Source organism: Lissotriton helveticus, chromosome 6 (genome assembly GCF_964261635.1).
Source record: "Lissotriton helveticus chromosome 6, aLisHel1.1, whole genome shotgun sequence".
Classification (NCBI taxonomy): domain Eukaryota; kingdom Metazoa; phylum Chordata; class Amphibia; order Caudata; family Salamandridae; genus Lissotriton; species Lissotriton helveticus.
Genome location: NC_136067.1, coordinates 968822309 through 968850243, shown reverse-complemented (window position 1 = coordinate 968850243; position 27935 = coordinate 968822309). Strand labels below are relative to the sequence as shown.

The 27935-nt window shown below is 44.9% G+C and overlaps 1 protein-coding gene across 1 annotated transcript in view; it reads left to right on the top strand.

Moving 5' to 3' along the window:
* The window catches only part of CRIM1 (cysteine rich transmembrane BMP regulator 1), a 937771-nt gene that overhangs the window by 772401 nt on the left and 137435 nt on the right, over nucleotides 1-27935 (top strand). The window contains exons 10-11 of the mRNA XM_078648622.1: nucleotides 669-790; nucleotides 18982-19191. Of these exons, the coding sequence (XP_078504748.1) occupies nucleotides 669-790; nucleotides 18982-19191 (332 nt within the window). The remainder of the gene's footprint in view (nucleotides 1-668; nucleotides 791-18981; nucleotides 19192-27935) is intronic.

Here is a 27935-nt window from a genome sequence, read left to right as displayed (position 1 = left end):
CTTGCTGTTGTCGCATTGTCCTAAGCAGCTCGCTTTTCTGTCCTGCTTCACGGACAATGTCTCTGGAGGTGGTCTGCCAAACAGAACCACCTCTGATAGGAACCTTCCTGGGATGTGAAGTATGGATTGGTACACTCAAGGACCTGTGCCATATCCAAAATGGCGGCTCCAGTACAAGATCATAGTTCCAACTAAAATGACATTTTGCTGTTTGGGCGCTCTATTACCGCTAGCAATAAGCCATATTTTGAGGCCCCTTCTAGCAATCTGGCGTCATCATGTGGTAGGTTGTAGGGTCACCATAAGCTGTTTCCTTCACTGGCCCGATGGAGAAACAACCCTGAAACGGGATGGTCCTGGCGATAAAGAAGCGTGGTCAGTTTGTTGTGAGGCAAATTCTAACAAGAAATTATACTGTTCTGTTATTTGCTGATTTGTTAATGGGGTTCTTCATATTGTTTCTTCAACCTAAAAAATCAAAGATTAATGATTGTAATCACTCCTATGGGTCTTAACCAGTTGCTTGGGTTTTATTGTTTTGGCACACTGTGTTTGCTTTATAACCTTGAACTTTTACACTTTATCTGACGAGTCTTTTGCTTTGTGAGCTTTTTGTCGTCCCTTTCTTGCTCTAATAGCCAGTGGATGGCTCTTTTTTTGTCACACAGGAAGAACAAGCACGGCTGTGACATCTGTCGCTGCAAGAAGTGCCCCGAGGTCCCCTGTGGGAAGGTCTGCGCAGTGGGCTTCGAGCAGGACAGTCATGGCTGCCTGACCTGCAAGTGCCGAGGTAGGTGGCAGCGTCCCAAGCCCCGCCCACCCGCTCCATCCGATCAATGCTTGCGCGCGGGGGAGGGTGCTGGGGGGGGGGAATATGTGGAAAGACATTGCAATGGCAGAAGCAAGCATATCAACGAACAATGAGGAGGTATTTATAACTCCCGTGGTGGATGTTCAAGCCATTTACTGTCAGCACGTCCCTATTTATTAGGGATTTGCTTCCCATTTGTGGTAATTTCGTTTTTAATTACTCCATTCTAATGAAGTAACCCATCACGGGATTGAGAATGACTTTTTAATGAGCCCATACTTCAAGCCAAAAGGGAACGGACGGCATATGATGGCTTCCCGAGCTTCGAGGCGGGGCCTGTTCCACGTGCTGCATCACTGAATCGTTTTTTTGTTGTTGTTTTTTTGTTTACCAAGCCGTTGCTTTCGTGTATTCACCACGCTCACGCGTGAATTGTGTTGTTGCACACTATTAATACATTGGACATCAAGCCGAGAAATGCATTCTTTTAAAACGTGCTATTTCTGCGTTGTAGGAATGGCTTATCTGGTCATGACTGAGAAATGGCGTCCATCCACACCCTGTATATCCAAAAAGCATGCCGATAGGAAACAAACAGCTGGTATCTAAGAAGCTTAAGAAACTTGTTTAACCTTCTATAATGCTGGGCTTGGAAGTTTGAGTACTGGGTCGTACTAGCCTCTCTGGTATTTTCCTGGCAGGCCCAGGCTAGGAGCTGCTTTCAGAGCTGGGTGTGCTGCATTGACCCAATCGTGAACGCCCCTGTTCTAGTCGTGGCCTCCTGCAGCTTGGGGCTGGTTTGATCATATTTGCCAGGGTTGCCAAAGGATGTCCGGGGTGTCTCTGTTTGCCTATACATAGACATGTTCTGTGTCATTTATGATATTGGGCTGTGTGTCATTTTACCGCAAGTTGATTTGACTGCACCCGGGCTCCTAGATTAATGCCATCTCTATTGCTCATGGTAATGTATCCACAGCAGCTCATGGTTGGCTTATAGCAGTGCTTAATTTGTAAAACGTTAAGTACTAGGTCCCTAAAGTATTTTGCAGGAGTCCACAGCAGCCGCCTCCGCCACTGCTGAATGCAAGTGCCAGGGTGGCCCACTAACGATCACACTCAAGCAAGTGTGACTTTTTGGACTATTCCAGCTCAACTCAAACTTCAGGAATGGCTGGAAGTGTTAGTTTTATCATTACAAATACATATAAAAAAGTTAAACATGTCACTGATGTGATCTGATAAAAATAGACTCACATCACCACCTTTTTGTGGGCTCTCTTTAATGTATCCGGTTAGTTAGAAATGGGTGCCAGCGCAAAGCACTAGTAAAAACCAGCACAAATTAAACATTGGTTAATGGCATTCGTAATAACCATGCAGTAGCATTGCCACCTTTCAGGGTATAACCTGAATAGTAAATGTTTTTGCTGAATTCTTCTGTTGATAAAAACACTTGCATAATGCAGACCTGTGTTGTGTTTGCGACTTGATAAGGCTTAGTTTTGATCAATCATTTTGGAGGCCACTGTGTGTTTGGATCTGGAGAGTGGTTTATAGAACATTGATTGGAACTAACCAGGGCTGAACTAGCCATTTTGACATTCTGTTATTTCCCCAGTAAGTTACAGGCTAGGGAGGCTATTTTCAGAACCAGATGGTCTCTCCTAGGGCTCCATTCGAGCCACATCCTCTTCCAGTGTGGGCAGCTTTGATCATTTTTGCCAAGGCTGATTTTGATTTCCTGTATGACCATGGATGGAACGTATGCAAAAGATGACAGTGTTGCATGCACAGATCTTACATCTTCAAAAATACAGACAGTCCTTTTATGTGACAGTTTTGCACTTAGCCACTTGGTTCTTTCCCATTGTCCTGTTAGAAATAGTAAACGGACAACGAGGATCCCTACCTAAGTTTCCTATACACTTATCCCGCTTTCTAGGTTTGGTACATTTGTTGTTTGCCAAAACGTCCACTTTTTGTTTAAGGAATTGATATGTGGGTGGGATTTTATTGAACTGTTTTATATACAGATGTAGGAATCAATACTGGATCCTGCAAGATTATTAGGGATTTTCCCATTAATTAGTCCACAGGCATACCTGCACATCAGTGTGTGTGGTGGAACACCGTCCAATATTTGTCAGTTGTATAATATACCACAGCTGACTGGATGATTTGGTCGGCTTATAAAGTGACCTCTCCCCTGGTTGCGGAACATGACATTGTGACATCATCAAGATAGGGCACTCATGATCACAAATAGGTCTCTATCACAGTGAGCTCAGTGACCTAGCCAAATGTGTTACACACAGCAATGGTTGGGGTCCCCCACAAGACATCCGTTAGCGATAGGGCTAACTCTCCCAACAAGTGAATTTGCAACACTTCTTGGGAGGCCAGGATTTCCTGACCTGAAAAGCACTGGAAAAATTCACAAGTGCCCTTTAAGAACATATGTGTTGTCTTTTTTAACCAAATTGTAGCAGTGTTACACTTTCATATATTATGCATGGAATTTTGTGTCTTATGTTTTTATATCCTTGTAGGAAATCTGCAGCTTTTGCGGCTGTCTCTCAGTTTTCATCGGTTTCCTCATATAGCTTCTAAAAGTTGTTCCTGAACCACCCAGCCAAGACTGCTACTGTTGCTGGGCCTTCGGTTTCCCTCCACAGGCTTGGGTTGCTGCTGTGCTTGGGCTGCTATGTTAACTAGTTATTTGTAAAGCACGCGGCTACTCCACAGTGTCCCGGCGCGGAAAAAGACCACGCAACAAAACAGAGTGCACTAAAAGCAGAACAGGCTCGGATCTTGTTTTGGAAAAGCCAAGTTTTCAATTTCTTCCTGAAGGTGAGGATATCCTGAACCAGTCTAAGACAAAGGGGCAAGCTGTTCGATAGCCAAAAAGTCACCACTTGAAAGGATCTACCACCCACCCTAGAATGCAAAAACTTAGGAATGGACGTCAAAAGCTGAGCAGAGGACCTCAAGGTCCATTGTGGGACTTAGTGCAGAAACCTTTTCCCGATGTACAGGGCCCTTATCTTGTGAACGCCTTAAAGACCAAAACTAATGCTTTAAAGTGAATCCTCTTCCGAACCGGTAACCAGCCGAAGCCTGCTCTTGCTACCCACCCTCAGCCTGGTCTACTGTTTTTAGACCAGGATTAGTGCTAGTGCAGCTCGACTAGTCCTCCTTGCCCTAGATTAGTGTCAAGGAACTGGACTGGAGTGGACAAAATCATCCATCATTGCACTGTGGCCCTTTACTGGCTTACCATCAAATGGGGACCTTATATATGCACTGCCCATAAATAGATTGAGTTGAGGCTGGAGGAGAGTCCACTGCCCTTCCTGAAAAACACATAAACGGTGACTGTCAGATGGGCCTGAATGCCTGACTCACTGCATAGTTTCTCTGCAGCAGGTGGTGAAGATAGGGTGAGGGTTCCAGACATCGAAGTACAATCAACACTTGGTGGTTTCTTCACGTTTGCATCAGTTACGCATCTGGATCATGGAAATGCCCTGCTCACCTGTTTGGCCTCTGACCTGGCATTGAGCATTTTTTTTTTAAACTAGGACCAGCTTAAAGTACCCAGTTGAAAGAAATGCACACGTCGGTGACCCATGCCAAGCACACAATATTATACAGAAATGGCACAGTTCCATGCCTCGTGTGCTTATCTTCTGGTGTATATCATGTGAATGGGAAATTGCATTGTACCACTTTGTAAACGTGGCACTACGTTACGTGCTTGGCTTATTGTACTGTATAGCATTTTTTATATTTGCCTGGGCGATGTAACATTCTACTGGTTAAGGTTATGTGACTGTTTTGTTAGAGGATGGTTGCACCTATATATCAAGGCTGCAAAGAATATTCCTTCATTGTTTAGACTCTAAACTAATTTCGCTAACTCTGCATACTCAAGAGCCACCTCGTGACCTTTTTATTTGGGTATGTAGCATCCTTTATTGGGGAATGTCAGACTCTCATATCCCGAATATTATTGACAAAGCTACACTCCTGAGTTAGGCAATTGGAAAATAGATTTTTGCATAGAAATGACAGTCCTCGTTCTCCAAAATGGTTTATCAGAGTCGATTACGTATTCCCACCTTCAGGTCTAAAATGTGCGTTAATATTTGTTCACAAAAGTGAAGAAAGCAGAGTGTTACAGCAAAACACAAATGCAGCACAGGCCGAGTCACCGGCTCATGTTTATTGGAGTGACTGATTGCGCTCCTCAGGCAACGTGAGGAACAAATGACTCCTCCGTGTCTCTGCTGGCAGCATAATGAGAGCTTCCTGTGCCCGTTTTATTTCTTTTTTTTTGTTTTGTTTACTCCATGCGCAATCAGACCGCTCGCGCCTCTCCTATCCTCTCGGGGTGAGATGTTAATGTTTGACTTCATTAGCGGCTAGAGTACTCTTCAGTTCTGCTGCTTTGTGATCTGCCCCTTTCTCTTGCATTAAAGTTTCATTAATGAGGGACTTTTACCAGAAGGCCTATAATTATTTTATACGTCACCGGGGCCTCATCTGAGATGGACTTCAATGCATCCTTCGTTTGATTGTGCCACAGTTCATTAAAGCAGAATTCTGCCCTCATGTCGCTCTCGCCGGAATGAGTTCTTGTAATGGCCGCCAGAACAGTCTTGTTAACGAAATAACCTTCTCTTGTACAGAGAAGGGACGCCTGGGGACAGCGCCGGTGGGCACAGGGGTTTTTGTTGTCTTCTCTATTTTTATTTAAACCAGAATGCCCTAAAGGGGTTTACTCGTCAACAGGGGCCGTAGCGTGGCAGTAAAACTTGGGGGATGTGAGCTTCAGATTTCCCAACAATCACGCGTGCATATCTTGTAAAAATACATTATATGAGAAGCAGGACATGAGAGGGGCAGTGGAAATGAGTGCGGAGTGTTAGCGGGTGTGTGTCTGTGTTTTTGCCAGTGGGGACCTGTAAAAATCCAGGATGAAATTTGACAGACACCTCACCATACCCGACTGAAAGCACCTGCAACCAACTATTTACTGCAAAATACATTTTCTCAGGGGGTGTAACACCCCCAAACGCCTCCCGAAGCTACGCCCCTGCATGTCAAGATAGGCACCTGTATGATGTCAGCCTGACGCATTAAAAGCAGCCTGCGCGGCAACACATCACTAGTGCCGTATCTTACCTCAAAGCATTGGCTGCACGTCTTTTGGCTTTGCCGCTACTTGTTTTGTTGTGGTTTTTGCCTGACTTTCTTGGGAAAGTTGCCGGCACTCAAGCTGATAAAAATGTTGTCCTGAAAACAAAAATAGTTTATGGTCTTAAAAAGCACACATTGCCTTTGTGGCCTCCTGGCAGTGAATGGCTGACAAAAAAAGGGTTTTTTTGTTGTTGTTATCTTTAGGAGTTCTCATTACTTACTCTTTGTATTTGAGGTATTACGGTATGGTTCATGCACGTAGTTCTCTAACCCAGTGAGTAGAGTAACAGGTAGATACTATACTGCATACATTATGTACTACAACGTTGGAGCTAAGCCATATTGTTAGTGTGACCACCGACAAAGGAAATACTTTCCTGAACCTCATGTGTACATTCAGCAAGCAGTCTAGCATGCTGCTGATTCACTTGAATCAGAATAAGATACCATTACACCCCTGTAATTCACGTTCTGTGCCTGAGCAATCGTTAAAGATACTAACGTGTCGCCTTCCATTTGATGGGTGACGCATGTACAGCAGAGGTGTCCATTGTTGGTTGCAGATGCTCAGATCTTCCCCAGATATACAAGATAACCAAAGGCTTTGTACATTTATTTAACCTAGATTAATTTTAGGTCAATATATTGTATCTGACTTCCCCAAAAGTCTGACATAGATTCGGTCCTTCTGCCCCAATGTTGATGTTCACAAAGGCAGGATTTGCATTGTATGTAACTTGTGCCTCAAAGGAGTAGCCAGAAACTAAAAATAACCCGCTTACTTTGATCCAAAGCTCGAATGTCATTGGGTAAACAGAGCAAAAAATCCCTACCTACCCTTGAAGAGGTCCCTTCAATGTTCATCTATCATTCAAGCTTTTCATTAATTTGCATCCATCATCCTTCCCTTACCTTTCTATCCATCCACCCTTTCATCATAAGTCTTCATCCATCCTTCACTCATATTTCCAACCGTTCATCCATCCTATTACCTATCCATACATTCTGGCTCGTCCAACCATCCATTATTTCAACCTCCTTTTATCAACCCACCATTCAGTCAGTCAAATTTACTTTATTAAGCATAATGCCATGAAAGTATATAAAACACAATAAATACGACAAATAGTTAAAAAGAAATGAATACAATTCGCTATACAATTGCAGTCAACATACAGTACACTTAATAAACTCATATAAAATGGTGAAATATAATACAGCCTAATTAAAAAAAAAGATTTTTTCCTGATTACTAGGGCGCCTCATATAAAATGCATAGCAAGTTACTTCTCACTATAGCCTATGTAGAAATTCCAAACCTGCCTTATAATAACTCCTCTTTCCAGTGTGAAAAATTGGGAGCAAAAACCGTAAATATACTATCTTGTATAAGGTGCGAAACAACTTAAAGTGCGTAGTGATCTGTGCAGAACTGTTATCACCAGGACATTTTGGGAGATTATAAAATCAAATGCCTTGTTGAGGAAAAGCTAAGAGAAAGTGCACAGTGCTTAAACAGAAACTGGTAAGGTAAAATCTATACCGGGTGGAACAAATCCAGAGTAGTTATGGCGCCATATTTGTAGTGGTGATTAGAGCTATATGCTCCACAATTGTCTGCATCGATTCTGCCTGAACTACCCGTGTATTACCTCTTAAATTGAAAAACAAGTTCCTGATATTCTCTTTAAAGTTTACATTAATTCAATCTGGGGAACTAAAGTATTCTGGGACTTCCAAATAGGCAAAAGATTGAGTCACATAATTTAACCACGAATCCTAAACCATATTATCAAGAGAAGCACAGTCCTTCACAATAAGCCTAAAACATGTCGCTTTACTCCTAAAAATGTATTCCAATTTCGTTGTGAAAAACATAGGTTGCAGTGCTTTTTGGAATTGCAAGTAGCCTACCTAAAACATGTGTTCGAGGCATATAAGCTGCAGATGACACACTGTGCATAGATCGCCACCTAGTGTTGGGCCCGGATGTTTGCAGTTTGTTGTTGTCCTGAAAATTTCTTTGGAAGTCACGAGATAGGTGACTCCTCCTATGGACCACATTGCGCATGGGCATAGGCTCCATCCCCAGATTGTTTTTTCCCCCCATTGGGCTCGGATGTGTTTCCTGCACTCCGGTTTGGAACCAAATTTCCTTCTGCGCGCAATCCTCACCCAGTTCGACGGTATTGTTTCGAACGCGCTCCACATCAACGCGATTCTTCACCACTTTGAAGTCTTCGATTCCGATCGTCGACAAAGGCCTTCGGGCCTACCTAAGCCTTACTTCCTGGCTCATGGAAAGGACGCCATTCAAAAAGTGTTCTCAATGTGGATCTAAGTTTCCTCACACCGACCTACATGAAGTGTGCAACATTTGCCTCTCACTGGAGCACGAGGCCAAAAAACTGTTCCGCCTGTGCCTCTTTCCGCTCCGAGAAGACGATCCGGGACCGACGAGCTCGAAGAACTATGGCTCGCTCGTCCGCTTCCATCCCCAACAACATCTTCGAAGAGGGTGTCGACGTGCCAGAACACCAGCACGCCGAAGAGAGTACCAGCTCCTCAGATGCCGAAGACTCCGACGTCAAGGAAGTCACTCCAGCTCAACGGGTCGTAAGTAAGATCGTCGACCCCAACCCTTTCTCGACACCCTCCAAAAAGGCTTTGGGCACACCCTCACCTTCGGGACCGGATGCACACCGAGAGACTGCTTCCCACACCCCGCCTTCGGGTCCGGCAAAGAAGCCTACTAAGCCTTCAGGCAGCTCGGGCTTGAGCCAGCCTATCCCCGTTGCTGATCCTATACCGACACCGAAGAAAAAGCCATCTTCCGCAACCACGCCGACCGTTGCTCCGACACCTAAGCACACGGCGCCGAAGACTGGCAGCGGCTCATCGATGCCGAAACCGCACTCTGAGCCGACTAAAAACACACCTAAAGCTCAAGAACACGTTTCGCAACCGAAAAAACACCCGGAACCGTAGAAACCGGTTCCGGTAAAGGACATTTCAAAAGGGCACACTTCTAAATCAAAAGATCCAAAACCAGCTACGACTCTGTGCCGAAAAAACTTACGGAGCCAAAATCCTCGACGCCGAAGGATTTGCCCTATTCACACCTGATCCTAACCAAAAAACTCTTGTACAGGATCCTAAGACTGGTCACTTGACTCTCAGCTCCCAGAAGAGACCACTTGAGGCGCCAGCACCTCCTCCTCCTCCAAAGAAGAGAGACATTGCAACCTCTCCATTAAGGGCCCCTTCACCACCACCTCCCCATATTGTTCCTCCTCCTACATCTCCTCCACCTCACCATTCACCTACACCATCCCCTAATCCAGACGATGATGCAGACATAGACTCTGACACAGGTGGGGGTGCACATGACCCAACAGGGACCAATAGTCCCCCTCAGTCACCTAATCCATGGGATGATTACAACACCCCTGATGTGCCTTATGTCCCACAAGACGATATATACCCTTCTAGACCTTCCCCACCAGAGGACACTATAGGTTTTAACCTATTAGTCCAAAGAGCTGCCCAATATCATGGGGTGGACTTACACACTGACGCGGTGGAGGAAGATTTCCTACTAGACACTTTTGATAACACACAAAGGTCTACTGCCATTTTGCCAATGCTTAAGGGTGTCATCAAGCACGCAACAGAAGTTTTTAAGGATCCTGTCGGGGCTAGGGTCCTTTATCCTCGCATTGAGAAAAAATATAAAGCTGCCCCCACAGATCCAGTCTATATTAAAGGTCCAGCACCATTAGACTCTTTAGTAGTGTCTAATGCACGTAAACGTGCTAATTCTCAGACATCAGGTGAGGCCTCACCACCAGACAAAGAATCTAAGCTACTTGACGCCTCCGGCAAAAGAACAGCGTCACAAGCAGCTAATATCTGGCTCATTGCCAATACACAAGCGTTGCTGGCAAGATATGACAGAGCACATTATGATGAACTAAAGTCCATAATGCAACACCTACCAGACAAATACAAAAATAGGGCCAACGAACTTATACAGGAAGGTAAAAATATTACTAATACTTCCTTTCGTTGTGCCCTAGATGCTGCAGATACCGCCTCAAGGGCAATCAATACCAGCATCCTACTACTTAGACATGCTTGGCTATGTATTTCAGGTTTTAAACCTGAAGTACAAAACTCCATCCTTAACCAGCCATTTGATGCGACACATTTATTTGGCCCAAATGTTGATGTGTCTTTAGAAAAAATAAAAAAAGACACTGATACAGCAAAATCAATGGAAGCCTTGCAGCAGGCCTTCTTTTCGTCGCTCATCATACAGAGGCAACACTAGAGGCTACTCCTCGGAAAGTCCCTCCACTTCTTACAAGACCCCTAGCCAATCCACATTCACCAAGGGCTACCAGGTAGGGGGTTACAGGGGTAACAACAACAAAGGCAGAGGCAAAACCAACAACTCCCGCTCTGCCTCTACCCCTACCCAATGACTTTCCTCCCCTTCCCCCCCAACATTCCACTCCTGTGGGGGGAAGACTGCAACAATTCCTTCCTACGTGGATCCACATCAGACAGGTGGGTGCGACAAATTATTCAGTCAGGGTACTGTCTAGAACTAACATCTACCCCCCCAAACATACCACCCAAACAGCGTCCAATGTCACAAGAACATCTATCACTGTTAAAGCAAGAAGTAGTATCTCTGCTACAAAAAAGTGCAATGGAACCAGTTCCTCTGCACCAACAAAACAAGGGGGTTTGCTCTCTATTTTTTTCTAATCCCAAAAAAGGACGCCTCTCTAAGGCCTATTCTAGACCTCAGACCGCTAAACATTTACATACAGCCAAACCATTTTCACATGGTCACACTCCAACAAGTCCTTCCGCTCTTGTCACAAAACAACTTCCTTGCTACTTTAGATCTCAAGGATGCATACTTCCACATTCCCATTTACAAGGCTCACAGGAAGTATCTCAGATTTGTGATAGACGGGCAACACTGTCAATTCAAAGAACTCCCTTTCGGAGTCACAAAAGCACCAAGAGTATTCACCAAGTGCTTAGCGGTAGTGGCAGCGCATTTACGAAGACAACACATCCATGTCTAAAAGCCAGCTCAAACAACCGATGCGTGGAACACACTCATGCCACGACACAGCTGCTCCACAAATTGGGGTTCACAATAAACCACGCCACGGTACAACAGTCCCCCAGTGCCACAATAAACACCTCAACAACACTAGCTTATCCCACTCCAGCAAGGATAGCCAGCATGCAAACTCTTCTAACAAAGTTTCAGCTAGAACACTCCCTTTCAGCATGAGTGTTCATGCAACTCATAGGGAGGATGGCCTCTTGCATTTTCATAGTGCCCCATGCAAGACTTCAAATGCGTCCGCTACAAGAATGATTATCACGTCAATGGAACCAGGCTCAAGGTACACTAACAGACCTAGTGTTGGTAGACGGTCGGACTCATCGCTCTCTGCAGTGGTGGAACACCACAAATTTTTCCAAGGGACTATCGTTCCTAGAGCCAGTTCCTCAGATAATCTTGACTGCGGACGCATCACTCTCCGGCTGGGGAGCCCACCTCCTGCAACACACCATGCAAGGCAGGTGGACACCGCAACAAAAGTTATTCCACATCAATCATCTGGAGTTACTAGCAATATTCCTAGCACTAAAAGCTTTCCAAAACCAAGTATCAAACAAGGCTGTGTTAGTCCGCACAGACAACATGACCGCCATGTATTACATACAGAAACAGGGAGCTCTCTCAACTAACACAAGACATATGGCAGTGGGCTATTCCTCAAAACATATTCCTTCGAGCCCAGCATGTCCCAGGAGTACAAAATACCATAGCGGATCTGTTAAGTCGTCAAACACAACAGACCCAAGAGTGGGAACTTCATATACAAGCTCTTCAGCCATTCTTTCAGATGTGGGGACAACCTCACATAGACCTATTTGCCACCCACGAAAAAGCCAAATGCCCAAGCTTCGCCGCCAGATATCCACACCCACTGTCCAAAGGCAATACGTTATGGATGAACTGGTCAAACAGATTTGCATACGCTTTTCCCTTTTACCACTCATGCCACTAGTAGTACGCAAACGCCAGCAGCATTCTCTCACCTTAGTTGCTCCAACATCGGCCAGACAGCCATTGTATACCACACGGCTACCACTGTCAGTAGTACCACACCAAAAATTGCACCTGTCTCCACACCTCTTAACACAGAACCGTGGAGCGATTAGACACCCGGACCCAGCTCAGCTCAACCTTGCGATCTGGCTCCTGAAATCCTAGAATTTGGATATCTGAACCTTCCTCTAGACTGCATGAATGTCATTAAAGAAGCTAGACGTCCAACCACCAGGGCATGTTCTGCAGCCAAGTGGAAACGATTTGTAATATATTGTCACAACAACAATATTGATCCTCTAGATGTATCTATTCAACACATCATAGGATACTTACTGCATCTCCAAAGATGTAACTTAGCCTATACCTCTATTAGACTACATCTCGCTGCAATAGCAGCATATCTGCAAAACAGACATCTATCTCTATTTAGAGTGCCTGCCGTTAACCCCTTCGACGCGCATGACTAAGCCAGCTCGTCATGGGTGTTACCTGCGCTACGTGCATGACGAGCTGACTTTGTCACGTAATGCGCGATTTTCAAAATCTCAGCGCGCAGCGGGAAAACCCGCTAGTGCGCCTGCGGTTAAAGTGTTTATGGAAGGCTTTAAAAGAATAATTCCCCCCAGGGTACCACCTTCACCTGTGTGGAATTTAAATGTTCTTCTCACACGGTTAATGGGACCTCCCTTCGAACCCTTACACAAATGTAAACTACAATTTTTAACGTCGAAGGTTGCGTTCATAGTAGCTATTACTTCTCTGCGGAGTTAGTGAATTACAAGCACTAACCAATCAAGAACCCTTCTTGCAAATGCATCACAATAAGGTAGTTCTGTGTACTAATCCAACATTCTTGCTTAAAGTAATTTCTCCCTTCCATATCAATCAATCTGTGGAACTGCCTGTTTTCTTCTCGCAGCCACAGACAGTAGCGGAAAGAGCTCTTCATACCCTACATGTCAAAAGAGCATTGCTATACTACATAGATAGTACTGAACCCTTTTGTAAGACAAAACAACTTTTTGTGTCTTTCTCACCACCACACAAAGGTAATCCCATTTCAAAATTTGGGATGGCTAGATGGATTGTCAAATGCATACAGATTTGTTACCACAAAGCTAAACGTACGTTATTTGTTCCTCCTAAAGCCCACTCTACAAGAAAAATAGGGGCTTCAATGGCATTTTTAGGGAACATTCCCCTAGATGACATCTGCAAAGCAGCTACATAGTCTACACCGCACACATTCACAAAACACTATTGTGTAGATGTGCAAACCAAACAACAAGCTAATGTGGGCCAGGCTGTTCTCAAAACCTTATTCCAAAGTACTGCAACAGATAGGGGTGGTTGCCGCTAAGAGTGGGTGCTGCTATACAATCTATGCACAGTGTGCAATCTGCAGCTCATATGCCTCGAACAGAAAATGCTACTTACCAGTATGCATCTGTTCTTGGCATGTAGAGCTAAGTTAACTTTTACAAGTTAACTTTTAGTTATAGACCCAGCCAACTTACAAGGGAGAGACTAACTGAGTAATATTATGCCTTGTTATACACTAAAATTTATAATCAGACTGTTTGCTATTTGCAGTCAACTGTACACATTATGTATTCATTTAGGACTCTTATTAATTTAATTTGCAAATGTTTCTACTCAAATTCATATTTATGCTCTATAGTTGTGTTTAAAGGCCTCCTCTAACGAACTGTTGTGACGGTGAATGCTATAGAACTAGGAAGAGCTCTGATACCCAATTGGGTCATGTTTGCACCATATAAAAAAACGGAATAAATAAAATAAATTAACTTTTAAGTCAAGTTTGTTCATAAAAGGTGTAAATGCATCTAATACAGTCTGTAGACCCCAAGGAGAACCGCATAGTCTGCATATAAAAGGATAAGGCCACGATGCTTCCCAGTCTATGGCAAGTCTTTCTCCTTACTCACTAGATAATTATCTAGTCCATTTTTATAGAATAGAAACAAATAAAGTGCCATAATGCAATATTGTCTTACTCCCCAATTGGAGCTTGTGGAGGTCGAACACTGCCCGTCTGGCCCATAATGTATTTTGTATGTTGTGTCCCTATGCAGATGCCTAAGTAGGGCCATTAATGCTACTTCAACCCCCATCTTTTCCATCGTGGCCCATAGCTTTGCTTAACCCCTTCCATGCTGATGACGAACCCCAGCCGTCATGCACTACGGTGCTCGTGTGCTGATGACGGCTGGGGTTCGTCACGGCCCCGCCCTGTTCGTGTGTTTACCGCACAGCAGGGGAATCGCGGCCGCATGGAAGGGGTTAATTTATGGTATCAAAACATAGTAGAGGTCCATGAAATCCATGTGCAAGGGACCCTTCCTGGCTTTGACATATTATCCCATCAGCAATAGTAAATTTAGGGATTGCTCCACTGTACTTCGGCCAGGGCGAAAGCCGTTTTGAACCTGAGATAAAAAATATTTTATTCTGCCCAGTCCTCGAGTTTGAATAACCTATCATGTGTATTTAGTGCACGTTCACCTATAGGTCTCTTGGCGCTGAATAACAGATGTTTGTTACCCAACTCAATGGTACTCATTTTATCGACCTCAGATGGATGGAAAAAGCAATACTATTTCTGTTTTTTACATGTAGGTGTGCACTGATCATTCATAAATAAAGTTATGTCCTGTATCATAATTTTCAAACTATACAACTTTCCATAAACAAAAGAATAATACACTCTTCAAATAAGGATCTTCTTTCAATATCCCTTGTATTTTTTTCCAGATTTAGTCCGATCTTATGGTCCCCACTTTGTTTACGCCAACATGCGTCTCTTTGTAAAACCAAGTAACTTCAATCCTTTATCTACCATTAAACCTACTCTAGCTATTCCACTTAGCCTTGTTCTTGCCTCAATTGGGGACTTTGTTTTCTTTCTTAGTAGTTGTAGTTTAGATGTACTAGCATAGTAATAAGTGTACATCACTGGAGTGTTTTCTCACTGGCAAGGGAGCACCATTCGTGCATCTGCACTGTCTTTCAGCGGTTCATTAACAGCACATTTGTTGGATAAGCATTGGTGTATGTAAGAAAACTGACCTGGGTGCTCATAGCATGTTGTTTTTGGGGAGATGCTCTATTTCAGAGAGAATATTGTCCGGTTTCTTAACCCTGATTGGGTTGGTGTTCTAATGGGGAGATGGACGTGGGAAGCACTCAGCTGTGATTCGTTTGAACTTATACATTTCAGATAGAAAATATAGTTCTTATGATAATCATGATGTCAAAGCTGCTGAGTGAAAGGGTTAGGTGTGTGACTTTTTGCCATTTGTAAACAAATATGTGGTGCTAGCGAAAGCTAAAGTATTTGTTGAGGGGCCTGCATCCAATGCGTTCGACCTAAGGTGCCACCACTTACAAAATTGGTATCAAGATAGCATTCATCTAAGCTTCTCCATTGACTTCAAAATACAGCTCATAATGAATGCTTTATTGGGGGCTGAGTGCTGTGTACAGACTGTCACAAAGATGAGAACCTTTTTTCCTCTTGCTTTTTTAGGTTTCGCATGTACAGCGTGCATGTGCTGTCAGCGAAAACGATTGTAATAAAACAAAGGTCTTACAGCTTACCCAATACTTACTGTTACTTACCATTGGTTGGCCTCCACGTCGCTTACGTCGTCTTGCCTCCGATTGGTCTGAGCCTCCTGCTGCTTCCACTTTCTCTTCAGTGCTTGCTGGCGTCCAGTCGCACATAGAGTTTGGACCAAGTACAGTTACCGGTCTCTGCAGCCATTGTCAATCCACTGGCTGCAGGTTATACAGGTACTTTTTGTTTCCTTTTTAATCAGGCACAGGCACCCCTTAAGAGTGCATGTCTTTGAAGGCTCTATCTAAACCTCTTAAAATGTCCTACCCACTCTCCCGTCCTTGTTGTTTACCCTGTCCTTCCCATCCCCGTCTGGACTACGGCAACTCCCTTTACGCCGGAACCACCGCCAAACTCCAGAAAAGACTCCAGCGGATCCAGAACGCCTCAGCACGTCTCATCCTGGACATCCCCCGTCGCAGCCACATCTCCGGACACCTGAGAGACCTGCACTGGCTCCCGGTCAACAAGAGAATCACCTTCCGACTCCTCACCCACGCACACAAAGCCCTACACAACCAAGGCCCGAGATACCTCAACAGCCGCCTCAACTTCTACGCTCCCAAACGCCAGCTTCGATCGACCGGCCACGCCCTCGCCGCCGTCCCCCGCATCCGAAGAGCCACCACAGGAGGACGGGCCTTCTCCTACCTCGCCGCCAAGACATGGAACTCCCTCCCGACCCACCTCCGCCGGACCCAGGACCACCTCGCCTTCAGGAAGCAACTCAAGACCTGGCTGTTCGAGCAGTAGCGGACCCCCCCTCCCTAGCGCCTTGAGACCCTCTGGGTGAGTAGTGCGCTTTATAAATGCTGTGATTGATTGATTGATTCGTTGTTGTCGTTCCTCTCATCCCACTGGTGTCCTTTAAAAACATTTTTTGCTCCTTCGCCCCCGCCTTACAACAAAAAAGGTACTATTGCATTGAAGTATATTTAGAATTTTTTTTGCCCATGTTTTCTCCCAGCACGTTGTCTAGTCGAAGCGGTTTTGCTGCAGGGCCAGCATGCGTTCTCAACCCCCTTCCTTGGCTACTTTGCTAGCATGTTCAGTCAAGTGCTGGGCAGTGTCGTCTTTCTAGACGGTTGCTCCTCACATAGTCTGTCAGAACAGTGATTAAAGGTTATTTTAAATTATTTTGTAAAATTCCATGAAAGTATAATCAACTTGCTTAGAAAGTGATAACATCTGTAAAACAAAAGAATACTACTGGTGAGCTGTCGGGACATGCATTTGTTCTTGTAGCAAACTGTCAAATTATTTTCAGGATCAAAGCATATGGCAATTGTTGACAGGATGATGATGCGCTGCTTATGTTCAACGACAAAAGAACGAGGAAGAACAATGTATTGTTCAAAGTAGGGGAACGTCTGCCATTTTTAAAAGGAAATGCAGAAAAAAGGGCTTACAAATAACACTCCTTTAAAGTTTTGCAGTTTTTAGGTGAAATTTTGTAAAACTACATTTTTGTTATGTGCATTGGTGTCTTAAATGAGCTAGTGACTTACAGTAAAAGTTGCATACTACAGAGTAGCACGATTTAATGATAAGCAAATTCTTGAACAAAGTAAAATGCATAGCTCTCCCATGAGCTTCATGAGGTGAAGTGGTTTATGCTTTTCAAGTGCTGTTTTTAGACCATATTCTAAAATGTAAGTTTCACGTGTCTGTTTTCGTAGAACAGATGTCTTCTGCATGTAAATGCAAACTGGGTATGGGCATTAAAGACGTTTAGTCTTGATGGCATTCCCGGGTCTTGAAACGGCATTACTAAGCATGTTAAAGTGTTTAGTTTCACTTTCAAGGTTTGGACCTACAATTCCCAGCAGCTTAGGAGGGTTGGTTGGACTAGCCGAAATTGGTGGAGTAACGTTCAGGACATGGTGCCAGTTGACATCGAAAATCTCTTCACTTTGTTTTCCTGGAGATAAAACAAATATTAAATTAAGCCACTGCAAAGCTGGTTACTGGCCTGTGGTGCGTTCTTGTATGGGTTTAAATTTCTTTGATTTGAAGATGGAAAGTGACCCCGTATCTCCCATTAATAGTTTCCTCAGTCTTGTGTTTTTTTAGTTTGCATTTAGCATGCATTTTATCAATTAACCAGCTTTTTAAAATGTTTTAGTTTAAGCTATGTTGCACAGCAGTTTGTGCTTCTGCGCAGCATGCAAAAAAAATTGACAAAGCCAATAGATCTTGCATAGGCGAAACCTATTGGCTTTGCCAATGCTTGTTTACTTTATTTCCCTTTCCACGCACCTCCTTTCTGGTCTCAGTGGTTCACATCATCTCCTACACTCACGTTATGTATCCTGCTCTGGCCAAAACTAACCTCTGCAAAGTGGCGTGGGGTGATGTGTGTGCAGAGAGTAATTATGTCATCCTCGGTCATGTGGCATAGAAATAAAGAAAGGCTGAGCTACAGCAGAGTGTTGCAGAATTCCAAAGCGCTTGGAAGGTGTTCATGCTACCAGTCCTACACAAAATTCAGGCATGATACTGGGAACAATTCATCGAAGAAATGTGGGTGAAAAAACCCACCCATCTTCTAACCCTAGAAACTGCAAGCTAGTAGTCATCAGTCCAAAGTTCTTGAGACTGACTTCCACAAGCCCCATAAAACTTGACAGGACAATATGACTAGTGGGCGCTGCAAATGTTATGAGCAGGTGGGTGCGTCCACGCTATACAAACTGCCAAACTCACTCAGCTATTAGTAATATTGAAAAACAGTACACACAAATAACGAAACAAGACTAGAACTACCTCTTGCTCGTTGAATGCTGTGTTTGTTTAAATGTATAATCTGAATAAATGTTGCAGACCTGCTGATAACTTCTCCCAGTTCCTACCCATTGGCCTGAAAACCATTGCTGGGACAAAGGCATGCAGCCTCTCCTTGGTATTTCATTGACATTCTCATAGGACGTGAATAAGGAAGAATGTATGTCTGACATTTCAGTTTCAGTATTGGTGTATTCAGCTAGCTTTTGATGTATTGCATTGCTGTACTTGATTTTCATCTACTTGCGTGTTGGCTGTATAATTGTAATCGTGTACTAAAGCTTATCATAAAATAAACTGGTGGAGGGTAGAAAAAAACATTCCGTATTTGTATGAGTGTTCTGCCCTGAGAAACTCCATGACACAGTTTACTTTGTTTATTTGATTCAGAAGTACCAGCATCTGTTGTGCCGTCTGTGAAAACGACATCTTGCCTGTCAATGGATGGACGCCGACACGAAAACGAGGAGAGCTGGCATGATGGCTGCCGCGAATGCTACTGCCACAATGGCAGAGAGATGTGTGCCCTGATCACCTGCCCTGTGCCAGACTGTGCCAGTCCCACCATACACCCGGGGCAGTGCTGTCCATCGTGTCCAGGTACCCAGGATTTTCAGTGGCATATTAAGATGCCTATTGTGACCCTGTGTGTTTGCGCACCCCGGTTTGATTTCAGTTCGTATTTTAAGAATGGTGTTAAAAGGAATGTGAAAGCTAGTGTTGTCAATACTTACGAAAACAGCATGGTTGTGAAATTTACATGTCTGCAATTAGTGCAGGGCCACAGGCGCTGTAACCGATAATAAAATGCCATGCAAGTTTCACCACCACACAATTTGCATTTTTTTAAAGTGATCTGGAATGAGGAGCTGTAGGGGCGGCGTCCTTTCTTTTTCTCGTTGCTGGTGCAAGTTTTGTGATCAGGGGCTAGTTGCATTCCGCCCTCGTTACAGGGCAGACATGGCCATGCAGCAATACAGGAGTTTGGCTGTAGAGTAGATGCAAATCTCCACTCATAAATGCATGGCTAATAACAGCCCAAAGAGGAACCGCCAATACGACTGCTATGAGGCAGTGCAGTGACACCATATAGCTGATGATGATGTCAGACTTCCGTATTCCTTCTCAGGAGCTGTTTGCTTTCTGAAATGATGTTGCTAAAATCATTAGTAGTACAGGGGATGATGTATTAATTACAGGTGAAAGGGCATCTCTTAATAATTACTCTGCATTTCATAATTTCTCTCTTAAGGGAATTTCCACTATAGTCATAAGCTCTGAATAGTCTCGCCCACGTGCGGGACCCCGGAGCACTTTTTCATAATATATCTTCTTAAGTGTAGATTTTCACTTTTCTTCAGGAAGTCCCGCATAGTCATTAAGAAGATTATGCGAGCCTATAGGAGTAGGCTACAATGGCCCAGTTATTCATCTTGTACTTGAAAAAGGGGCCAGGAGGAAGTGTATGTTTATAATTTCATGATGTTTTAAGAAACAGCATAAAAGTCTTTTACAACCCCTTTTTGATAGAGATGAAGGAGAGCAGGACAGTGTATCCCCATAGGTTGTCATTATGAGTTAGAAATAGAGACTATGCCTTTAAGAACCCAGGGCCACCAGTATCCCGTCATGCTCGGCAGGTGGCAGTTGCTTCAGTTCTTTTTTCCGGCCCCTGCTGACATGACCATGCAGCATTGAGCTTGGCCTGTTTTGGCTTTTTTCCCCCGTGACATTTTCAAGTAAATCTTGTTGACAACTAGTTCACTCGACATTTTTGGTTTCTATCTGGCTTTTTCCATTCTTTCCTGACAAAAAATTGAGGTATTTTGCCAGAACAAATGACTTCTCTGTTTGATAAATGCCCAGACTGGGGCAGAAAAGAAGGCTAAAACAGACCCTCATGAGGTTTGTAATATCTGCCTTCCAGAGACTCCTGTTCCTGAGTCTTGACACCACTGCAGGAACTTCTCAAGACGCAGCCTGAAGAACAGGGAGAAAATTTGCCTCCATGGCACCGCGGAACGAAGAAGACAACCGACACAGTCTGAAGGTGGGACCTCAGGGCGAGGAGAGGGTCAGTCCTCTACCAGGGCTCTGTCTCTGAAGGGGTGCAGGAAGAAGACTGCAGAAAAATGCCATTGGTTCCAGTTGACATCAAGAAGCGGTATGGCACCTACTTATTCACCGTCAGTACATTGTCTGACGTTGATGAAGCGCCGTAGATCATCGTCGTGGCAAGGTGTATCTGCATCGATGACAACACAGTTGATGTACAGAAACAGATCTGTGTTGAGGTCCATACCAATGTTGAGGCACCACCGCCACTCGCCGTCGACAAGCAGGTCAATGTTAAGGCATCTAGAGCGGTCGATGTCGAGAAGTCTTTCAACGTCATCAAAGCTACTGGAGGCAAGTAAAAAGAGGAGGCGTATTTATTCATCTCCAGATTCTGAGTATTCCGGAACATACTCCCCTTCTTCAAGGTTGAACCTTGTTCTCCAGCGGCATCTCCTCCTCTACCAGCGCCATCTCCTCCTCGTCCACCTCCTCCAACACCTCCAGTGCTTCCTACACCAGCACTTGTCCCTCTCACATCAAGGCCAAAATCTCGGTCCAGATCACGCCATCATTCTCGCCCCACCGTCCTATCCCAAGGCGATCATCTCCATTTTCCAGGCACTTTTGCCATCGTCACTATCTACGACGGTCTTGGTCTAGACATCATACCATGGATACATCTTCCATGTCTATTGGACAATACTCTCCAACACTTTCAGATTCCCCACCTCCACACATCACCGGTGGATGATATCACCACATTCCAAGAGGCATTGATGAGGAGAGCTGCAAAACTCAGTATTGCTATGTCAACGCAAAACACCTACAACATCAGTAATATTAGAGACACTTCAACACAGGTGAGCACCAAGACCACTACTGCCACTAGTGCCAGATCTTCTAGAACCGGCTTATGGGCTTTTTCCTAACTCCAGCCTCGGTTAAATCAGCTCCATTGAGGCTTCAAAAGAAATACCCTTCAGAACAAGATCCTGTCTTTCTCCATACTGACCCATCTCCAGACTCGGTGATTGGGGTAGCGTCAAAAAAGCACCATGCCACTATTCCCACTTCTACAGTGCCTCCCGATAAGGAGAGTAGAAAGTTAGACTCAGTGGGTCGTAAAGTTTGCAGCACTGCAGCAACCACAATTGAAGCAGCTAGTGCAACAGCACTCCTTGGCAGGTATGACAGGGCACTATGGGAATCCATGCAGCAGTTTGCGAAACATCTCCCCAGAGATAAACGTGAAGACTTCATGCAAATTCTAAGTGAAAAAATAATGGTGTCCAACCAAATAATTAGTGCTGCAATAGACTCTTCCCTTTTAGCGGCACGAGTACTGCCATAGTGTCGCTCTAAGTAGACGTTCTTGACTTAGTCTCACATCCCTCAAGCCAGATATCAACAGAGGATACTGAATCTTCCCTTCTCCGATGCTACCCTCTTTGGAAGCCACTCTGATGAGGAGATGCCACAAATGAAAGCCGAAATTGAGACTCTCAAGGCAGTCAGCTTAGAGAGACCCAGAGATCAGAGGACATCTTTCAAGCTCTACCAACGCCATTTCTATTATCAGAAGGGTCAAACCCCTCAGTGGTATCCGGGGAGCCAGCAACAGAACCAATGCCCTTATCAGCCCTGCTAATGGAAGCAGACTAGGGGAAGATCCACCCAGCAGCCTGCTCAGGGTGGCAAACAACCATCTAGATCAAAACCCTGAATTGTTCCTCCCCCCAACCTTTCTGTTACCCACTCTGGTGGGAGGGAAGCATTTATCGTTATCTGTCAGAGTGGTAAAACAACACAAGACTTGCCTGAGTTCTGAATATTATGCAAAATGGATATTGTCTGAGATTCACCAGTCCTCTACCGTCCATACCTCCGAAACCATTCAATTTCTAACTCCAGCCGCTAACATCGGAAGTCAATATCCTTTTACAAAAGCAAGTGGTGGAACCTGTTCCTCTTAAACAACGAGGGACAGGCATTTATTCCAGATACATTCTGGTGAAGAAGGAAAATAAGAGCGATTTGAGACCCATATTTGACCTCAAAACAGCCAACAGATGAATTTAGTGAAAAAAGCTCCGGATGCTGGCATTACATCAAATCTATCCCCAATTACACCAGGGGGATTGGCTGTGTGCCATCGACCTTCAAGACGCATACTTTCATATTTCAATAGATAGACAGCATCGAACGTTCTTGAGGTTAGTAGTGGGGCAGGCACATTATCAGTACCAAGTACTTTCGTTTGGCCTTAAGTCAGCACCCAGAGCCTGGCAGTAGTTGCTGCCCCTCTCAGGAAATACAGAATATTAGTCTACCCATACCTAGACCATTGGCTGATCAAGACTTCAACTTCTCAGGAAGCCCAGCTTCAGTACAACTGGACTTGCAAACTCCTCCAAAGGTTAGGGCTTCATGTCAACCTAAGCAGTGCACTGTCTATCCCGGTTCAAACCTTACATTATCCGGGTGCCTCCATCGACAGATTAAATGTAAATGTAAATGTAGCCGTACTTGTAAAGCGCACTGATACTCCTGAGTGTCCTGGCGCTGTACTCATACCACTAGGGAACCCTTCCTGGTTTTTCCCCGTGAAATGTCCACTCCTGGGCATCTCCAGGGTGCAACCAGGCATCCCTAGCGCTGTAGGGGGCCGTTGTGGAGACTAAGCAAGCTATTGCCCAGAGTTGCAGCGTGGGACCCATGCTTAGAGTAGGCACCGAGGCGAGAAATCATGTCCGAGGAATTGTAAGCACAAGATCCCCTGAGACCAGCCAAGGCAGGAATTGAACCCTGGTCCGGGCCAGACCTCTGCATCAGGGTCTGCCGCTCTAACCATTGAGCCACACTTCTCTACAGGCAAGAGTGTGTCCTTCGGAGGAGGACTTAGTGATCCTTCAGAAGTGTCATTCTCTTATGAAAGCCTCTCATCCAACGGTAAGAACAGTATTGTCTCTTCTCGCTTCAATGGCCTCCTGCATCTTCCTCAACACCGAATGCCCGTCTCCACATGCGACCTCTGCTGGAATGTCTTGAGGACCGGTGGGACCACTGACAGGCAATTGGGAACACAAGATAAAACTATTCCTTCATGTGAAGATGTTCCAGAAATGGTGGTGCTCCCCAACCAACCTGCTTATAGGTATGCCATTTCATCAGGAGGCTCGTCCTCAAACAATAGTGAGGGCTGCATTATTACTGGGATGGGGAGCCCACATGGATCTTTTCCAAATTTAGAGCAGGTCGTCTCAGTGAGAGATGACGTATCATATCAATATCCTCAGACTACGCACAGTCCATCTGGTGCTGAAAGCATTTCGCCCATCGTTCAGATCCCAGTCCCTGCTTCTTCAGACAGACAGTACAGCCACCAATGACTACCTCTACAAGCAGGGAGGAATGAGGTCCAGGCACTTGTCATACAAGGCCAAAACAATCTGGGAATGGCTCATAGCCCGGGACCTGATGATTACGGCAACTCACCCTCCGAGTGTCCAAAATGCTCAGGCAAACTCAGCAAAGTTCTGCAATAAAACCATGAGTGGTTCTTGCACGATGACGTTGAACAAAATGTTTTCAAACTGTGGGGCAATCCAGCCATCGACTTGTTCGCCACTGCAAAAAACTAAAAATGCCAACGCTTTTCCTCAATGTACTTTCCTCCAGGGACACTGTGAAATGCCCTATGGATCAACTGGTCCAGCAGATTTCTCTACTCTTTTCTGCTGATTTCCCTGATCCCTTCGGTCCTCATCAAGCTGCCCCACTCAAGAGCGGAGATGATCCTAAAGGCTCCAGAGTGGGCACATCAGTGGTGGATCCCGAGCCTTCTTCACTGGTCAGAGCGTCCTCATCTCAAGCTGTCATGCAGACCAGACCTGCTAACGAAGTTCGGAGGCCAAATGTTCCACCCCAACCTCTCCTCCTTGAATTTGGCTGTATGGCTCAAGAGCTAGTGCAGTGCTGGCACTTAAATCTGCCACAAGGCTGCCTGGAAATCCTCAGAGAGGCTTCAATATGTTCTACATATATGCCTTCAAGTGGAAGAGATTTTGCATGCAGGGTCCCTTTAAAAATGTGGACTTTACAACTTGTCAGGAAGATGTAATCCTTCCATACTTACTACTTCTGACAAAATCTGGCTTGGCAAGTCTCTTTTATAAAGGTTCACTTGGCAGCTCTTACTGCCTACCGAAAATGACCTTTACAAACCTCTTTTTTCAAAATGCATGTGATCAAGGATTTTATAGAAGGGTTGAAAAAGGTTTTCCCTCCCATTCGGTGTCCTTCACCTCCCTGGGAACTCAATGTAGTCCTTTAACAGCTTATGCAGGAACCTTTTGAGCCCATTCACAAGGCATCACTACAACATCTGTCAAGGAAAACCGGTTTCCTTGTGGCGATCACATGAGCCTGCAGGGCTAACAAGATCCAAGCATTATGCTATCATGAACCATGCACAGTTTGTCACTCCAGCAAAGTGGTTATGAGAACTCACATGAAATTCCTCTCTAAGGTTATTTCAGATTTCCATGTTAATCGGGCCATCATGAACAACATTCTTTCAGACTCCCTCGACTCCAGCTGAAAGATCTCTTCATTCTCTAGATGTGAGAAGAGTCTTGAAGTTTTATCTTGATAAGTCACATGAAATCCCAGATCCAACCAATTGTTTATCAACTGTGGTTTAGTCCATACAGGATTAGCTACTTCCAAGCAATCCATTTCGCAATGGATGGATTCCTGTATCCTACTGTGCTATCAAAAAGCTAAGAAAACACTCCACTAAACCTAAAGCTCACTCCACTAAATGTAAAGCAGCTACTTCTGCTTTATTGAGGAATATCCCTATCCCGGATATTTGCAAAGCAGCCACGTTGAGCTCTGATGGTCTCCTGCATTCTGCTGGTCAAGCACGCCAGGTGGCATATGTGGGCTCAGTATGGGATCTGAAGTCTCAGTGGGCCCAACATCAAGGGGTCCTCCCCAACCACATTCAGGCTGCAAAAGATCTGCACAGAGCTGACAGTGGTGACCGATGTTCCGCTAATTGGTTGGGAGAGGGGGAGAGAAAAAGTCTCTGTTCTCTAGAGTAATCCTGGCTCCATATCAGCCTTCTAGAACTGAGGGCTGCCCGCTTGGTGTTGAAAGCCTTCCTTCCATCCATCAAGGGGAGGCTAATTTAGGTGCTCAAGGACGATACGACAATCATGTGGTAACGCAGCCAACAGGGCGGTGGAGGCCACTGACCCACAGGCCATGGGCTTCTGGTGATGGCTGGACCACCAAGCAGTGTTACTGGTGGTGAACCACCTGGTAGGCTCTTTAAATGCCAGGGCAGACAAACTCAGCTGTCAGTTACTAGTGGACCATGAGTGGCAGTTACATCCTGAGGTGGCACAAGGTCTCTTCTGAGAATTGGGAGAGCCTTCGCTTGATCTCTTCGCCACCGCAGAGAACACACAATGTCAGCACTTCAGTGCATTGGAGTTTCCAAGGTGTCTCTCGCTCAGAGTTGTTTTCTGCCTCCAATGGAACTCAGGTCTCCTAAGTACCTTTCCGCTGATACCTGTCCTGCCCCAGGTTCTCAACAATATCAGGACCGACCAGGCTAAAGTAATCCTAGTAACCCCGGATTGGGCATGGAAAATATGGGTTCCAGAATTCCTGGGCTTGAGTATCCGTCTTCTGACCAGGTAGTCCCTTTGGAAGGATCTGCTTTCACAGAAGCAGGGCTGTGTTCTTCACCTGGGCCTGTTCCATCTCTTCCTTCATCCTTGGAGATTGAGCGGGGACAGCTGACCACATTCAACCTTCCTCTGGAGGTGGTTGATGTAATTTTGGCTGCCAGATAAAAACTGTATATGCCTGTTGTTGGGACGAATTTGTGGCTTGGTGCGACACTCAGGAGATAGACACCCTCCAGGCGAAGTTATCTGATGTTTTATTATTTATTTTGGCCCTAGCTTGGCAAGGCTTTGCTCAAGGCACAGTTAAAGGGTACCTTTTGTTTTTTTCTGCTTTTTTGAGGTTGCAGTATCAGCCTTCATTATTTAAGTCAATCATTGTTATGTGTCTTTCAGAAGGATTGCAACATTTGTTCCATCCCTCTCCCTTTGTGATGCTTACAATGAGACCATAGCGTGGCCAATACATTGCTGATGTGCACTCCCTTTCAAGCCACTTCACCGCTGCCTGTTGCAGCTTCTCACCCTCAAGACAGTGTTCCTCACAGCCATTACATCAGCATGGTGTGTAAGTGAGAATTAAGCTGTCTGTGTCAACCCACCATACACAACCTTCATCGCAGTTCAGCTGGTATTGTGGATAAGGGCATCTTCCTTGTCTAAAGTTATGACGTTGTTCAGCTTTTGTCAAAACATCACCTTGTGGGCGTTTCTTTACTTTGCCTCATCCATCTAAGGCGGTGGGGAGACTCCAATGCTTGGATCACAAGAGAGCGCTAAGCTTTTACATAGATCACACCAAAGGTCACCAGATGGACCATCAGCTCTGTGTGGGTTTTCGTGGAGTGGAAAAATGCAACGCTCTGTAGAAGAGAACCATCTCCTGCTGGATCGAACTCTGCATTAAGATCTGGTACACAGTGGCCAAAAAAGCAGCCTCCAGAAGGACTGCATGATCATTCTTCCAGGGAGAATTTTTTACTACTACAATGGCACGCACAATCCCTATCCTGGACATTTGCCATATGACTACATGAGCTTTCCACCATATGTTCATGATGCACTATTGTTTGGACAGTCTGGTTAATCGAGAGAGGCATTTTACCCGCTGGGTCCTGCTGTACTTTCTGGTTTGAGTCCATTCACACACCCACCTCCAAATAGATACTGCTTTAGCATCTATTCAAAAGGTGAGAAATCTGTAGCTAGAAGTCTCTATCAGAAGAAGAAGTTACATACCTTTGGTAATGATCTTTCTATTTGACACTCTAGCTGCAGATTCCTCCCTGACCCTCCCATCCTCTCCATTCTGTGATTGGATTATATCCATTAATAAGATCCCAAGTCTTGGAATTATCACACTAATCACACCAATTTGCTTTTGGGGCTCTGCGTCTGGGGGCGACAGACACTCTGGAAAGCAGCTGCTATTCGCGCATGGTAGTGGCTCCTTTATAGCCGGTGCACGCCAATCTGGAGCAGAACAGTGTCAGTGCTGAGCCGCATGGTGCCACTTACCAGCACACAGAAGTACTACTGAAAAGTTTCCAGATCCGGTCTATCGCCTGGAAAATAATCAAAATGTGA